At 52.0% G+C, this 17,670-nt stretch overlaps 1 protein-coding gene across 3 annotated transcripts in view; it reads left to right on the top strand.

The window, feature by feature from the left end:
- Positions 1 to 1,233: 1,233 nt before the first annotated feature.
- GAB2 (GRB2 associated binding protein 2) overlaps positions 1,234 to 17,670 on the top strand; it is a 137,628-nt gene continuing 121,191 nt past the window's right edge. For 2 of the 3 annotated variants that reach the window (XM_077341295.1, XM_077341294.1), the window contains exon 1: positions 1,574 to 1,645. Coding sequence is in view for 1 of the 3 variants with exons in the window: in XM_077341292.1 (XP_077197407.1) it covers positions 1,544 to 1,645 (102 nt within the window). In the remaining 2 variants the exon portion in view is untranslated. Of the gene's footprint in view, positions 1,646 to 17,670 lie in introns of all 3 variants that reach the window. The other variant, XM_077341292.1, reaches the window with a different exon arrangement.

Raw genomic sequence — 17,670 nt, 5'->3', positions numbered from 1 at the left:
TGCCTGGTCTCCCATACCAATGCTTAGCTTCCAAGATCTGAGAAGATGAGGCCGCCTGGCCCATTCAGTTCAGAGGAGATAAGCAGAGGTGGGTTTGCCATTGCCTGCCTCTGCACAGCAACCCTGTCCGAATACTGACCTTGGACGACCCTGCGTAGCTCTACCACTGAGCTATGGCCGAGCTATTCACATATCACCTCCTGGACTTCTCCCACCCTAGTACTAACCAGAGGTGAGCCTGCTTAGCTTTCAATTTCTGACAAGGTCGGGCTAGCCTAGACTAAACAGTAGTTTCCAGTCCACTTAAGTTGGATAGCGCACTTTTCAATGCACTTTAGAAGCAGATTTTCGTGGTTTATTTGACACTCATTGGATCATGCACTTTCAATGAGTTTTTGTGGTTGATTGGAAAAATCTACTTCTAGAGTGCGTTATATATCATGTGCAGGGTGAGGAAAACCCAGCAACAAAACCACCTTGATGAGGAAAGCCTTTGTGGCACAAGTACCTTCAAAGTGCAATATGAAACATATAGGTGGAATGAGGAACATGTGGTAAATGGACCTTGAAAGTGCATTACCCCATTTGCGTGGAATGAGAAAAACCTTGCAGCAAAAGAACCTTGAAACTGCATTGCCCAACGTGTGCGGAATGAGAAAAACCCAGCAGCAAAAACACCTTGAAAGTGCATTCCCCAACGTGTGCGGAATGAGAAAAACCCAGCAGCAAAAACACCTTGAAAGTGCATTGCCCAACGTGTGTGGAATGAGAAAAACCCAGCAGCAAAAACACCTTGAAAGTGCATTGCCCAACGTGTATGGAATGAGAAAAAGCCAGCAGCAAAAACACCTTGGAAGTGCATTGCCCAACCTGTGTGGAATGAGAAAAACCCAGCAGCAAAAACACCTTGAAAGTGCATTGCCCAACGAGTGTGGAATGAGAAAAATCCTGCGTCCAAAGCACCTTGAAAGTGCATTACCCAACCTGTGACAAAAACACCTTGAAAGTGCATTACCCAAGTGTGCAGAATTTGGAATTTACTTTTGAGCCAATGCCCCCCCCCCCATGGCCGGGTGTTTTTCCCACGGGGGGGGTATTAACCCCTCCGATCCCGCCCCACCGAAGTTCGATTACCCCGAACCGAACCCCAGTCCGCCTCCCAAAGCCGCGCACGGCCAGCAGGCGTGGCCGGGGGGCGCGTCTCTTCATTGCAAGGTTGTTGCGCGCCTGGCCCGAAGGAGGCTCTCCTCCCGCTTTCCGGCCGGCCGGCCAGCGCTGGAAGCGGCCGCGGCGGCGAAGGAAGAAAGGGGAGCGGAGCGAGCGGAGCAGGCGGGCGGAGAGGCGGAGAGACAAGCAGGGCGAGCGAGCGGCGTCGCCGGAGACAGAGCCGCCGCTGGATGGCCATTGGGGACCTGCCCGTGCGGGGAAGGACCAGGCGGCGGCGGCAGGAGGAAGCGGAGGAGGCGACGGCGGAGACCGGCCTCCCTCCTTCCACGGGGCGGCAGGAGGGCACGGATCGGATGCGGCTCCCGTAGGCGGCACGATGAGCGGCGGCGGCGGAGGAGGCGGCGGCGGGTCCGGGGGCGAGGTGGTGTGCTCGGGCTGGCTGCGCAAGTCTCCCCCGGAGAAGAAGTTGCGGAGATACGTGAGTCGGGGCTCGGCGGGCGGCTCCGGGCTGGCCTCGGTCCCCTCGGAAGGGCGCGCCGGGTAAAAGAGCGCCGGGATCGGCCCTGGCTCCCCCGCATTTCTGACTCTCGGTGGCTCCGTTTCGAAACCAGAAAGCGGGCTGGGCTGCGGAGGGAAGCGGAGCCCGGTTTCGGCTTCTTGGGAGGGTCTCCGGCGAGGCTGGGGGGGCTAGCCCGGCTGGGGAGGGGTCGGTCCGAGTAGCCCCATAGGGAACGCCGGGGTTGCTCACCCCGGGGAAAGAGGGGCCGCGCCGAAAGCAACACGCGGGGAGGGGAGGGGGGAATGGGAGGCGGCGCGCCCTCGCGGGATCGTGCCCCTCGGCGGCGGATCGGGGCCCACGCTCCCTACGGCTCTTGAGCAGGTTTCGGGGAAAGACTCGCGCCGCTTGGGCCGGCACCGTCCGAAGTCCGTGGAGCTCAGGCCGGACCGCGCCGCTTGGGAATCCGGATCGAGAGGCGCGGCGGGCTCGTTGAATCCGGAGTCGCTCCGGATCGCCGCGCGCGTAAAGGGGCGCGAACTGGACGGCGCCGATCGGGGATCCGGATGGGGGGGCGGTGGAATCCGGATCGGCGCCCGGAGGTGGAGGCAGGTGCACGGGGGAAGCGCGCCTGGGTGGTTGGGGTGGCCGGTCGCGCCCGCCCGCCTCCGCCCTCCCCTCCAGCGGCCTCGCCGAGCAGCGCAGCCGGCGGAAAGTGAGAGGAGCCTTGTGGGATCAGGCCGGTGGTCCGTCCGGTCGAGCAGCCTGACCACAACCCAGGAGGCGGGGCAGAACTCCAACCGGGCCTGATCTCCAGAAGCCCTCCCATTGTGGCCACTTCAAGCCTCAAGGATCCAGAGCCTTTGACCCTAAAAAAAGCCATATCGGATCTGTCACACCCTCTCAGCCTATCCTACCTCGCAGGGCTGCTGTGCTGATAAAAGGGAGCAGGAGGGGAGAATGAGGGAGCCCCGAGAATCTCTCCACACCCGCTGGCACAACTGTCTTTTCTAGACTGTGGAGTTGAGCTCTGGCTGGCCCTTCCCTTGATGCATGCATGTGGCATGCGCATGAACCAGTTCTATGTTCTGTTGACCCTGGGACAAGGCTTCCAGTTTGCATCTTTTTCCCCCTGATCAACTAATAATTTGGACACTGGAGGTTAATAAGGTCCCTTTTCTACCAGTGGTATGCAGTGGTACTCATCTTTCTGCCACCTCATTCTACTACCTGCACAGAACAGGTGTAGGTTTTGGAGGATCACGCACATGCACAAGTATGCACATGGCGCTGATTTTTTAAAACCAAATCCAGGCAGAGGGGTTTCATCTCACCTCCTGGCTGGACCTTTTAACTGGAGATGCCGGGGATCGTACCTGTGACCTTCTGCATGTCGAGCAGGTGCTCTACCACTGAGTAATTGCCCTTCCCCACCTGTTTCTTTTAGAATAGCAAATTGCTTTCTGTATTCCCACCCGATTGCAGCCTAGATTTGCACCAGGCTGCTTAAAGCAATAGAATAGAAATGATGATTTTGAGTAGAAAGGAGAGAGAGGGGCCTAACTAACTGTTCTGATGTCTGCAGTCATTCTTCTGTGATGGAGGCAAGCGGAGAGGAAGTCTCCAAAGAACCAATTATCGGAGGCAGTAATTTGAAAACGGACAGGAAGTTCTTGATCTCACTATGCTAAATACACATCTCCTCAGACGCCCCCTGCAGGGTACTCTTCATAGTCTGCTCAATCATGCACGCTGCAGATCTTTCAAATTCTAGGCCAGGGGTAGTCAAACTGCGGCCCTCCAGATGTCCATGGACTACAATTCCCATGAGCGAATGCTGGCAGGGGGCTCATGGGAATTGTAGTCCATGGACATCTGGAGGGCCGCAGTTTGACTACCCCTGTTCTAGGCCTTTGGGGTCTTCAGCGTTCCTCCGGGTATGGCAAACAGGTGGCATTCTGCAGGCACAGGGTTTTGCTCCAGCCTAGGTCTCCCCGTCGAGGGAGCGGGGTCTGCCTCTAGACTTCAGCCTAAGGGGGGGCACGGACAGCCCGTCTAGAAGCTTGAGTCCGTGGGAGGCATCTGAGGACATGAAGGACACGCTGGAGGAGTCGGCACAAACAGAAGCCCTTTTTCTTTCTTTTTTTCTAAAGCAAGTTATGAATCAGCAATCTCCAGAGCTGATTTCCGGTTGGCACGACTCCACCGGTGATGGTGAAATGGCACCAGCTCAAGTGATGGATGGAAAGCACTGCGGCAGCGAGGCAGTTTGTCAAGATGCTCGGCTGCGGCCAAGAGCTTGTGCCCGGAATGCAATTCCGTCGGACTTAAAGGTGCCGCAGGATTCGAACTCGGTGCTGTCGCTTCGGACCTGCGTGGCGACCCACCTCGAATCCTTGGCCTGTAAGCGTTAGGGTCGCCAGATCCAGGCTGGGGAAGGGCTGGGGATTTGGGGACGGAGCACAGGCACATCAATGGGGTATACTGTTATAGGGTCCCCCCTGCAAAGCATTCGTGTTCTCCAGGGGGATTGAACTCTGTAATCCGGAGACAAGTAATTCTGAGGGATTTCCCAGGGCACACCTGGCGGCTGGCATCCCTTACCAGCTTCCGGTGAGGAAATTCTTGGGGTTTTGGGGGTAGAGCCTGGGGATGATTGGGTTTGGGGCATAATGTTACAGAGACCACCCTCCAAACCCGTACATTTCCTGTACTTGGAAGATCAGTTGTAATTCTGGGGGATCCCTAGGTTAGAGCTTCTAATCTGGCGAGCCAGGTTTGATTCCCAGCTCTTCCACGGGCAGCCGGCTGGGTGACCTTGGGCTAGTCACAGTCCTGATACTGCTGTTCTCGCAGCGCGGTCCTGTCAGAAGCTCTCTCAGCCTCATCCACCTCACAGGGAGAGGGAGGGAAGCCATTTTGAGACTCCTTCAGGCAGTGAAAGCGGGGTATAAATCCCCAACTCCTACTCCTCCTCTTGTTCTTCACCTTGGGGGAAATTTGGGGTCAGTGGCAGGCCCTGAAGTAGCCAATGTTACCCTGGAAAATGCAGTTTTGTGGAATAATTTCTCTAATGCTCTAACCACTACACCACCCTGGTTTTCGTATGTGATCGTTTTACCCATTTCAAAGAAAAGTGTGGGGGGGGGGGTTCCGCACTGCAGGGGGCCATGGCTGTTATTACTGGGAATCCAGCGTCCACCCCACAGTTACCCCCAATTCTTCACCGGGGCCACCACACATGGCTGGCGAATCTCAACGAGCCAGAGGAAAATTACATCCATCACAATTATGCATCCAAAAGACGTAAAAAAAACCGAGAAGCACTTTTGTGGGGGAGATTGCCTCGGTTGACCGTCCGTAGTGATATATATAAGAAGGCCAGTGTAGAAAATCAAACAGTGATTCATCGAAAAACCTCCCCATCACCTCTGTGGTCTGTTTAATGACAATTGCGAACTGTTCAGGAGACGAAATCTCCTTCCCGTGTTTTACTTGCTTCGTCTGTCACGGTGACCCACAGTGGCGCAGTAAAACGCCCTTCTCCTGTGGGTCGTTCCCCCATTGTTTATTGCGTTTACTTCAAGGGCCTTTCTCCTCAGAAGAGACTCAAAGAGGGTTTCCCTCCATTTTAGGCTCATGAAGACCCTGTTAAGGTAGTTCAGCCTTGAGAGTGGGTGACTGGCCAGAGATCTTCCATGGCGGCATCAGAATTCGAACCTGGGTCTCCCCGATCCGACACTGTGATTGTTACGCCCTACTGGCACTCACGGCACTGCCTGAGGCAGCACATAGAGCCGTTCCTCTCAAGCTGCTGGAGGCAAATGTCCCTGACGTGCGCCAGTTCAGAGGTAGAGACCTGGGTTCGAATCCCCGCTCATCCACAACGGAATCAGCCAGCCCTCGCTTTCTCAAGCTGCCGGGATGAAACAAAAGGTAGGGCAGAGAGCCATTTGAGGTCACCCGAAGCTTCTCAGAGAAAGGGCGGCCGAAAATGGTAACAGACTGAGGCAGTGAGCCTAAGTAGCTCTCCTCAGAAGTAAACCCCATTGAAATTGGGGCTTTCTCCCAGGAAACGGTTCTTAGGATTGTGACCTGAGGCATTCCTAGTCATGCTGAGGAAATAGGCCACACCTGTACAGTTTTGCCGCCTTTTAAATTTCCTGTTGTGAATATATTTTTCCAACATCGAGTACTTTCTGGAAATTGTGCTCCTCTGTTTAAATCAGGGGTGGGCACACTGTGGCTCTCCGGATGTGCATGGACTACAATTCCCATGAGCCCCTGCCAGCAAGGGCTCATGGGAATTGTAGTCCATGGACATCTGGAGAGCCACTGCTGGTTTAATTACATCCTCTGTTTCAGGGGTAGTCAAACTGCGGCCCTCCAGATGTCCATGGACTACAATTCCCATGAGCCCCTGCCAGCAAATGCTGGCAGAGGCTCATGGGAATTGTAGTCCATGGAAATCTGGAGGGCTGCAGTTTGACTACCCCTGCTTCGTTTAAATTCTCCTGAGGGGCCTGAGTTTTGGCCACTATGTTGGACTGGATGAGTCACTGGCCTGATCCATAATATCTTCTCTCGTGTCTGGGAAGGTGATGCTCTGTCTTCTTGAGATTTGGGGGCACCTGTGGGAGGGCTTCTAGACTCCAGTCCGTACTGGGGGACCTCCTAATCGACCCATGGGTTTTGCCCACTGTGTGATACAGTGTTGACCTTGATGAGCAATTGACCAGATCCAATATGGCTTCTCTCATGTTCTCATGTTGGGGGCAGGGATGCTCTGTCGTCTTGGGTTTTGGGGGCCCATAGTGGGAGGGCTTCTGGAGTTCTAACCCTGCTGGTGGACCTCCTGATGGCTCCTGGGTTTTGGCCGCTGTGCGGCCCAGAGTGTTGGACTGGATGGGCCACTGGCCTGAACCAACATGGATCCTCTTATGTTCTCATGTCTGGGGCAGAAATAGAGCATTTCTTGGTGCTTGGGGGGCCAGAGTGGGAGGGCTTCTGGAGTTCTGGCCCTGCTGGTGGACCTCTTGAGGGCCCCGGCGGTTTGGCCGCTGTGTGACCCAGAGTGTTGGACTGGACGGGCCATTGGCCTGACCCAACAGGGCTTCTTTGATGTTCTGATGAAACAACCCCAAACCGGTTCCACCTCCTCGTCCTCCTCCCCCGCTGGCGATAGTCCACCCAAGCCAATGGGGTTTCATAAAAGGGAAAGTGATAACAAGGGAAAGATCAAAGGGCCAAACAAGAAAGGGAGGCAGAGAGAGAGAGAGAGGCCTCATTTTGCAAAGTCACCGGAGTGAATTGCAAACAAGGAAAGTAATTAATTTTCTCGACCAGACCGACGCGGCTGCCGTTTTCGCTGGCCCCCTCCCCATGCCTGCAGATTCAACCGGGCTCAATCGTCCTCCGACACCCACTGGCCCAGACGTCCCTGTTCATTTCGCTAATGGGTCTCATTGCAAAGCTCCGTGATGTAGCCCCTGGATAAATTCCAGCTCCTTCCTTCCCAGCTAGGTGCAGAAATAAGAAACTCATGAGAAACACTGAAGGACCTCTGAGGGCAGGGATGGCCAAACGGTGGCTCTCCAGAGGTCCATGGACTACAATTCCCATGAGCCCCTGCCAGCTGGCAGGGGCTCATGGGAATTGCAGTCCATGGACCTCTGGAGAGCCACCGTTTGGTCCCACCTGTCTTAGGGGCTGGAAAGCTATTTTGCGATAATGTACCCCTCCCCGTGGAAATAAAATCGACACGGAACAGCAGGTAGGTGCATATCTGCCTGGTAACTTCAGCACAAAGGATGGAGAGTCTTGGGGGGAGTCATTAACTCTTCCTGCATCCATTGATTCTCCCTCCCAGTCCCTCACCTCTCTTTTAAAACTCCAGTTTATTTACTGACTTTGTTCCTGCCCGTCTCCCCGAGGAGAACGTGAACGGTTTGCGTTCAACTATTCAATAGACGGGTATAATTTCTACTAGCAACTTTCTATCTGTTGCTTCCGGTTTGGCTTTCTGGCTTACCGTCCGGTTTGGGCCTGGGGGTCTCCCAGATTTACAACAACAGTGTTCAGTTCCCCTGGAGAAAACCGCTGCTTTGGAGGGTGGGGCAGTATCCCCTGCTAAGACCCCTCTCTTCCCCAAACCCTCCCCTTCCCAGCTCCACCCCACCACTCAATCTCCAGTAATCTGAGGCTGATGGCCCTAATGGGACTGAAAACCACTCACATCATTCTCACAACAACCCTGTCAGGTAGGCTAGGCTGAGAGGCTGGCGTGAGACTGGCCCAAGGTCACCCGATAAGTTTCCGTGGCACAGATAAAGATTCGAACGCGGGACTCCCAGATCTTTGCCCCAGCACACCAGCACAGTGGTATTGTGCCAGCTGGGCTAGTCTAAGTGGAGAGAATATCGGGGACGGGAGGGGGAAATGTCTTCAGGAACAACCATCTTTCCCTCCCCTCCTACAGTAGCCTCCTCAACCCCTCATTAAAGTCTTCTGAATTGGCTTGTCTAATTTCATAGGCCCCCGGACTTCGTGGTGGAGTTTGGGGACAGGAGGGACCTCAGTGGGATACAGCCCCTAAGAGTCCAGAAGAACCGAGCTTGAGACCCTGGAGATCAATTGTCACTCCAGGAGATCTCCAGATCCCCTCTGGAGGTTGGCAAGCCCACGAATGGTCTGGAACTGAAGCAAGAAGAAGGGGGTTGGACTAGATGACCCCTGAGGTCCCTTCCAACTCTATTATTCTATGATTCTGTGGGAGCAGGGGGCGAGTCTCCCTCTTGTGGTATCCACTGAAAAGGGACAACCCAGGCTCGGTGTCGGATTAGGTTCTGAGAGACCTGCGTTCGAATCCCCACTGTACCCGTGGGAGTTTGGTGGTTGACCTAAACTCCCTGGCAGGGTTGTTGTGAGGGTGAAATAGAGGAGAGCAAAAGAGGCCACTATGGGTATAAATCAAACAATTTAAGGGAATACATGTTGTGACTTAGCATCCTTTTAGTTCCTCTCTCCACACAGCTTTTTCTCCTGCCTGCCAGTTTGCTGTGCACGAGAAAACAGTGTCAATTTGTGCGGAAATATATTTGTCATTGATTTCAGAGCTCTCCTAACTGAGGGCAGGAAAATCAAAACAAAGAACAGAGCCCTGTCCGTCCGGCTCTTCCATGCAAAACAGGGATCCCCGGAACATTTAATTTCCTGTCCTTGCTCCTTGGCCACAAAAGACGGTTTTTGCATAAACCCATCGGTCCAGCAAGCCATTTACATAAAAGCCAACGGACAAGCAGTGCTCTGCAAACAGTCAGATTTCCAAACGCTGACAGGTGTAAATCCATTTGGGATGGAAGGTTTTCACACCGATTGTCTTTGCTATTAAGTTTTAGGGCGTCTTTGGACGCTTCGCGCATGAGAACACCTTTAAAAAATTCAGCCTCGATTGTGTTCCGTTCACGGGAATGAAAAGAGCGATCTTTGTGTTTGTGTGAAAAAGCGGGCAGAGCACAATCGGGTGCCCTTTCTCCCCAATTTCTGTCAAGATGCAGCTGACCCCATGGTTTGCCAAGGAATCCTGGACTTTATTCATAGAATCATAGAATCATAGAGTTGGAAGGGGCCACATAGGCCATCTAGTCCAACCCCCTGCTCAACGCAGGATCAGCCCTAAGCATCCTAAAGCATCCAAGAAAAGTGTGTATCCAACCTTTGCTTGAAGACTGCCAGTGAGGGGGAGCTCTCCACCTCCTTAGGCAGCCTATTCCACTGCTGAACTACTCTGACTGTGAATTTTTTTTCCTGATATCTAGCCTATATCATTGTACTTGCAGTTTAAACCCATTACTGCGCGTCCTCTCCTCTGCAGCCAACAGAAACAGCATCCTGCCCTCCTCCAAGTGACACCCTTTCAAATACTTAAAGAGGGCTATCATGTCCCCTCTCAACCTCCTTTTCTCCAGGCTGAACATTCCCAAGTCCCTCAACCTATCTTCATAGGGCTTGGTCCCTTGGCCACAGATCATCCTCGTCGCTCTCCTCTGTACCCTTTCAATTTTATCTACGTCCTTCTTGAAGTGAGGCCTCCAGAACTGCACACAGTACTCCAGGTGTGGTCTGACCAGTGCCGTATACAATGGGACTATGACATCTTGTGATTTTGATGTGATATTGGTGGTCTCCTGTCCATGTACTCACCAGAGCTTGTCCTGGATTCAGGTGGATTACCTGTATTGGTCCGAAGCAGCATAACGACATCCAGCCATCGTGATATTGTGTTCTAATTACGTTTTAATGGGTTTTTATGGGATTTTTATTGTTCTTATGAATCTCTGTAAACCGCCAAGGGACTTTTGAGAGCGGTGGTATATAAATATGAATAAATAAGAATAAAAATTTGAGTCCAGGGTTACTTGTATGAGCAGCGAAGTTTAATTCTGGGTAGAAGCTTCCAAAATACGCTGAGATCTGGCCAGCCATAACTTGCCAGGACAGAGCAAAGGCCATAGAGAGGTTTATGGCCATTGCCTGCCTCTCGTCTAAATACTAGCGAGGGCCGACCTTACTTAGCTTCTGAGATCTGGAGAAACTGGACTATCCAGGTCCGGGCTGTGCCCTCTCAACTGGGGGGTCAGTCTTGCTGGAGACAATGAGGCTTGCTCAGGAGTAAACATCAGGATTCTTCCCCCTTCTTTTTGCAAGTCGACCTGTATCGATGCAGTCCCTGACAAAAGCTTGTAGCGAAGGGGGTCAGATAAGCCACGGATAAAGATCGAGGAAGGAGCTTTGAGTTTGGTAGTCGGCCCCTCCCTTAAGCTGCGATTCAAGCCTGTTCTCTGGAGTTGGTCACCTTGGGCTAGTCGCAGTTCGGATAGAGCTGTTCTCACAGAGCAGTAATGTCACGGCTTTGTCAGCCTCACCTTCCTCACAGGGAGGAAGAGAAGGTGATTGTGAGCTGCTTTGAGACTCCTTCAGGTAGTAAAGCAACATCTTGAGCAGGGGTAGTCAAACTGCGGCCCTCCAGATGTCCATGGACTACAATTCCCAGGAGCCCCTGCCAGCAAATGCTGGCAGGGGCTCCTGGGAATTGTAGTCCATGGACATCTGGAGGGCCGCAGTTTGACTACCCCTAATCTTGAGTCATCTTAACCCTCCTTCCTCACCCCCCCCCCTCTAGAGGTAGGGTCGGGTGGGGCAATAGTCTGCCGTGTACTCAGAGGCTGCAGAGGAGAGGACACGCAGTAATGGGTTTAAACTACAAGTACAACGATATAGGCTAGATATCAGGGAAAAAATGTTCACAGTCAGAGTAGTTCAGCAGTGGAATAGGCTGCCTAAGGAGGTGGTGAGCTCCCCCTCACTGGCAGTCTTCAAGCAAAGGTTGAATGCACACTTTTCTTGGATGCTTTAGGATGCTTAGGGCTGATCCTGCGTTGAGCAGGGGGTTGGACTAGATGGCCTGTGTGGCCCCTTCCAACTCTAGGATTCAATGATTCTAGTTCAGCAGTGGAATAGGCTGCCTAAGGAGGTGGTGAGCTCCCCCTCACTGGCAGGGGCCTCTAATGTGCAGAGCCGAGTTTGATTTCCCGATCCTCCTCCACATGCAGCCAGCAGGGTGACCTTGAGCCGCTCACAGTTCTTTCAGAGCTATTCTCACCGAGCAGTTCTCTCAGAGCTCTCTCAGTCCCACCTACCTCATAGGGTGTCTGTTGTGGAGAGAGGAAGGGAAAGGTGTTTGTAAGCGGCTTTGGGGACTCTTTCAAGTAGGGAAAAGCGGGGCATACAAAAACAGCTCTTTTCTTCTTCTACGTGAGGCTATTCTAAACTATCTACACATTGCAATTATACCATGAGGTATTCGTATTTATTTAACCCTAGAAATCAGTCTTCCCCAAATGCTGGTCAACCATTCTCAAGCCAGAGTGTTGCAGTGTTAAAGAGTATCCGGCTGGAATCTGGAAGTCCGGCATCTGCCATGGAACCTTGCTAGGTGACCTTGGGCCAATCGCATTCTCCCAGTTGAACCTAACTCACAGGGACGTTGTGAGGATACATCGCAGGAGAGGAGAACGATGTCAGGCCATACACCAGCCTTTTCCAACCTTTTGACTATGGAGGAGCGCCTGAAATAAATTTTCAGGCCCACCCAGAAGTGATGTCAGCTGGTCACACCTCCCTGCCACACCCCCGGAAGTGACATCACCACCCGCACCCATTGCCCTCCTTTCATTCCCTCCCCCTGCCTTTATTACTACCACAGCAGGTGGACAGAAGGGCAGGGGCTAAGGAGACAGCTCAGAACCCCTCTTACCATGCCAAAACCAATCCCCCACCCCCTGATTTTTACACTCATGGATTTTTACACCGATCCCTCCAGGCAAAGGTGGTCAAGATCCCTAGTTTATGGCAAAGTCCCTTAAATTTATGGCTAATTCCCGTAAGGAAGGGCGGGGAAGGCCACAGACCCCCTGTAGAGCCTTCCTAATGCCGCGACCCTCATGTTGCAGTGACCCCAACCATAAAATTATGCCAGTGTTCTTTCACAGAAATTAAACCGAAACTGACCCATGGTGTGAAGACCCATTGTTCACGACTGTATATAAATTGGTGTTTTCCCTGGGGTTTCTCAGTTCAGCTCTGCCTCTTGTCCCACCATGCCGATCTCACACTTTTCCGCTGCTGTATCTCGATCTACCCTGCAAGGCTGTTGTGTGGGTGGCACCCTCCCCGGCCAAGCTGCTTGCCCTGCCACGACCCCTGTGAAAGGGTCATTTGGGCCCCAAAGGGGTCCCGACCCCCAGGTTGAGAACCACTGGTCTAGAGCTCCCCCAGATCTCAGGGGTCCACGGACACCCGGCTGGGATAAACAAAGCAAATCTATAGGAGAAACACAGAGGTTTGTCGCAATTAGCTTTTCCATCCACGCAGCTCAGCTGAGGAAAACCCCTTTCAATACAGCACGTGGCTAGCTTTTCTTTATAACCCCACACATTACAAAGAACCGTCTGGAGCAGGGGTAGTCAAACTGTGGCCCTCCAGATGTCCATGGACTACAATTCCCAGAAGCCCCTGCCAGCATTCGCTGGCAGGGGCTCCTGGGAATTGTAGTCCATGGACATCTGGAGGGCCGCAGTTTGACCACCCCTGGTCTGGAGGAAGGAGGAAATGGATCCTCAAAAGGACATTTGGCCCTTCTCGTTATCTATGACCAAAGTGGGGGCTTTCAGGAGAAGGGAAATTTCAATCCAATGTCAGTCAACCTGTTCTCAGACAGACGGGACAGAGGGGGGCTTCAGCCCCAGTTCTCCTTGCCGACCGTCCCTGCCCTAGACAGACGCATTTGCAGAACGGACGGCGGGCCGGAAAAGAGGCAACCGCCCGAGAGAAAAGGGGAAGAATGTAGGTCAGACTGACAGGCAATCAATGGCCTGGAGCTGCTTCCAACATTTCAGCTCCGTGTTCGAGATATTAAAAGAGGGAAACGTGTGAAGAAAGCCAAACAGATCACCCCTCTGTGAACATCCCTTGGGGGCCGGGAGAGGGCCGAGTTCGCCGTGTGTGCCCGATGCTGGCGCATTCCAAGTGGCGAATGCAAAATTGAGGTTGTCGGGTGATACTGGCTTCGGAAATCGCAAACTAGCGCTGGAAGGAACACCAGAGGCCATCTAGTCCACCCCACCCCCCCGTTCAAACCAGAATCAGCCTAAAGCATTCTTGATGAATATCTGTCCAGTTGCTGCTTGGGATGAGGCGGAGATCTGGTCTTTTTGTAGACCATTTTACTACTACTACTACTACTACTACTACTACTACTACTACTACTACTACTACTACAACATTTATTCCCTGCCACTCCCAGAGCCGGCTCATGGTGGGTTACAGACGTCCGATAAAAAACCATTAAAACCCCTGTTAAAAGGACACAAACATTCAAGACATACATCACAATAGAAATGAGTAGAATCATAAGAGTTGGAAGGGGCCACACAGGCCATCTAGTCCTCTAAAACGGCAAATAATCTCACTTTCTTTTGCTTACAATATATGCTATTGACTCCATGCTACATTTGATGGGGCATTGATGCTTTACATCAGGGGTAGTCCAACTGCGGCCCTCCAGATGTCCATGGACTACAATTCCCAGGAGCCCCAGGCAGGGGCTCCTGGGAATTGTAGTCCATGGACATCTGGAGGGCCGCAGTTTGACTACCCCTGGAATAGAGTAACTACCTTATCGCGAGTGTATTGAACCAGGGCCTCGAGTTATTGATTAAGAGGCCTCTGGAATTTCAACTTCACCCTGAGTCAGTTAATAAAGCTGCAATCTCCATTGGGTCTTTTTTATTCTGAGATTGCTTATTCTATGTCTGGAGCTATTGTATGTGACAATTTATGTAATGCCTGACCACTGGAGAAGGCCACGGCGCCGAAATGAGTTTGCTCTGGGTCATTTGGTCCTTGGTTGATCCTTTGTCATTTGATTTCGTCTGTGAGGCTGTTATTTAGGCCTAAAATTGCCGTCTGGTTTTCGTTGCATTAAGTACATGTATTTCGTCGTAGTGGTTAAGAGCAGCGAACTCTAATCTGGAGAACGGAGTTCGATTCCCCACACCTTCACATACAGCCAGCTGGATGACCTGGGGCCAGTCAATGTTCTCTCAGAGCTGTTCTCACAGAGCAGTTCTCTCAGGGCTCTCTCCCGCAGGGTGACTGTTGTGGGGAGGGGAAGGGAAGGTGATTGTAAGTCGCTTGGAGACTCCTTCAGGTAGAGAAGAGAGGCATATAAGAACCAACTCTTCTTCTTCAATAATATCAGAGCCAATTTGGTGTAATGGTTAGAGTGTGGACTTCTGCTCTCCCCCACATGCAGCCAGCTGGGTGAACTTGGGCTAGTCACAGCACTGATAAAGCTGTTCTGACTGAGCAGTAATCTCAGAGCTCTCTCAGCCTCACCCGCCTCACAGGGTGTCTGTTGTGGGGAGAGGAAAGGGAAGGCGATTGTAAGCCACGAAGACTCCTTCAGGTAGAGAAAAGTGGCATATAAAAACCAACTCTTCTTCAGTAATATCAGAGCTCTCAGTCCCACCTCCCTCACAGGGTGACTGTTGTGAGGAGAGGAAGGGAAGGCGATTGTCAGGCACTTTGAGACTCCTTCGGATAGTGAAAAGCAGGGTATAAAGAACAACTCTTCTCCTCGTACCAGAAAAATTTGAAAGTACTGCCCCTTGAGTCCCCCTCCCAAGCAGCCATTTTCTCTGTAGAAACTGATCTCTGTAGCCTGAAGACGTTTTTTTATTCTGGGTTAACCTCAGGCCTCACCTGGAAAATGGCAAGCCGGCTTCTTTCTCACAGTGGCCTAGCTTCCCCCACAACCGGTGTGCGGATCAGTTTCGAAATAAGGGCAAATTGAGCTGCAGAACCAAATGCACCCCTTTCTCATGACCTCTTCCAAGCTTGCGCGCATGTGTGCACACGCGCATGCGTCAGGGAACATCGTCCCCTGGTGCCGCCTCACAGCCCTTCTGCTGTCCTCCTGGTAAAGGCCGTGAAGGTGATTTTATTTTAGTATTGGTCTGGGCTTATAAATAACTCTTTCTTCATGACTGGGGCGGGTAATGGAGGGTGCGCCGTGCCAAGGATTTCTTCTGGCGAACTCTCTCCAGGGCTTCTGTTTTGTCTCACAGGGCCGGGCAGGCGGGTGATGCAAATGGCAGGACAGCTGATGTTGACGGGAGGCCGGGGGTGTGCTTTGGCCTTTCGGAAACAGCCACGGCAGAGGAAGAAATCAATTTGGGTAATAAGCGCATGGCGCATCAGCTGCATGTGGACTAGCGTGCCAGGGCTGCCATGTAGAGGACGGAGCAGAGAATGGAGCAGGGATGTTCTCTCTTGCCCGGAAGAGACGGACCAGAACTAATGGGATGAAAATAATGCAAAAGAAATTCCATCTAAACCTCCGGAAGAACTTCCTGACATTTAGAGCAGTTCCTCAGTGGAACAGGCTTCCTCGGGAGGTGGTGGATTCTCCATCTTTGGAGATTTTTAAACAGAGGTTGGAGAGCCATCTGATGGAGAGGCTGATTCTGTGAAGGCTCAAGGGGGTTGCAGGTGACAGTGGATAAGCGAGAGGGTTGTGAGTGTCCTGCATAGTGCAGGGGGTTGGACTAGATGACCCAGGAGGTCCCTTCCAACTCTATTATTCTATGATTCTAAATTCCGTCTCAACATCCGGAAGAAGTTCCTGACAGTCAGAGCGGTTTCTCAGTGGAACAGGCTTCCTCGGGAGGTGGTGGGCTCTCCATCTTTGGAGATTTTTAAACAGAGGCGGGAGAGCCATCTGACAGAGAGGCTGATTCTGTGAGGGTTCAAGGGGGTTGCAGGTGACAGTGGATAAGCGAGAGGGTTGTGAGTGTCCTGCACAGTGCAGGGGGTTGGACTAGATGACCCAGAAGGTCCCTTCCAACTCTGTTCTATGATTCTATGTCAGTCTTTCTAAGAACAGCTATATTTGGCATCCAGGAGCACTTTGAAGACCAACAAGGTATGGGTGGGTGTAAGCTTTCGAGAATCAAAGCCTGTATCTGACGAAGGAAGCTTTTGCCCTGAAAATCTTTTTCTTGTCTGAGGTGCTCCTGGGTGCGAATCTCGCTCTTTGGCCAGAAAATACGATCCCTTTGCACTTCCTGGAAAGGTTATTCCTCAGGCTGGGAGTTACCACAGTTTAGGCCTAGGTTCCAGTAGAAGCCGATTCTATGTGAGCAGAGGCCACTTCTAGTGAAGATTAATATTAATTTTGTTAAGTTCAATTTTTGTTTATCGGGCAGATAGAAACATGCACTCCGATTTCTGACTTTTAGCTTGTGCCCCCAATGCACGGACAACGGTCTTCTCTTCCTCAGCAAGGAAGGCCTGTTCAATTCTGTCATGAATGCATGGAGCAACATCGCCCCTGCTAATGTGCTTCTTACTATGTTGTGGTGAAGAGCGGCAGCCTCTGATCAGGAGAACAGGGTTGGATTCCCCACTCCTCCTGCACATGCAGCCACCTGGGTGACCTTGGGCCTGTTGCAGTTCTCTCAGAGCTCTCTCAGCCCCACCTCCCTCACAGGGGGCCTGTTGAGGGGAGAGGAAAGGTAGGTGAGTGTAAGCTGCTTTGAGACTTTTTGGGAATTAGGAGTTGGGACCTTGGGAAGGGAAGGGGTTTGGGGAGGGATCTCACTAGGGGTGTTGTGTGATACATTCTGCCCTCTCTGATGCCGGCATTTTCTTCCAGGGAAACTGATCTCTGTAGTCTGAAGATTATTTGTAATGCCAACAGATAGAATCCTAGAGTGGGAAGGGGCCATCCAGGCCATCTAGTCCACCCCCTGCTCAAGGCAGGATCCAGGATAAGGTCTCCAGCCTTCAGCTGGAGTTTGACAACCCTACACAATACAGAGGTTAGATAACAGCCAGACGCCCCTTTACTGTTCTTGGATCTTGTTCTGGCTGAGAATCCCCACCTTAAAAGAATGTTTATCCTCAACTTTAATGTTTGTATTGCTTTGTTCAATTCCCGAGAACCACCTTGGGGGCTAATTTTGGCTGAAAAGCAGAATGCAAATGAGAGAGAGAGAGACAAATAAAAGAGCTTAAATGAAAGCCACTTGACAAGTTATTTAATTTGAATAATCTTACGGGCACGCTTTCGGCTGTGAGCAGATGCAAGATTAAATGTGTGAATTATCGGCTGCATTTCCCTGTTTCAATTGCAGAGAGAGCTGGATTCGACTTTTAGGCTAGGGTTGCTTGCCAGTGGCTGGAAACTGGTGATTCTTGTTAGTCATGGCTGTCAAATTGTAGAGGAGCAGCTGAGGCAAAACAATTTTTCTGCCCATTTTGAAGAAATTGGTTGTTATACTGTGCTTTTCACTGGCCAAAAGAGTCTCAAAGCAGCTTACGATTGTCTTCTCTTCCTCTCCCCACAACAGACACCCTGTGAGGGAGGGGAGGCTGAGAGAGCC

The sequence above is a fragment of the Paroedura picta genome, chromosome 6 (assembly GCF_049243985.1).
Source record: "Paroedura picta isolate Pp20150507F chromosome 6, Ppicta_v3.0, whole genome shotgun sequence".
NCBI lineage: Eukaryota > Metazoa > Chordata > Lepidosauria > Squamata > Gekkonidae > Paroedura > Paroedura picta.
This window is presented reverse-complemented; position numbering and strand designations above follow the sequence as displayed.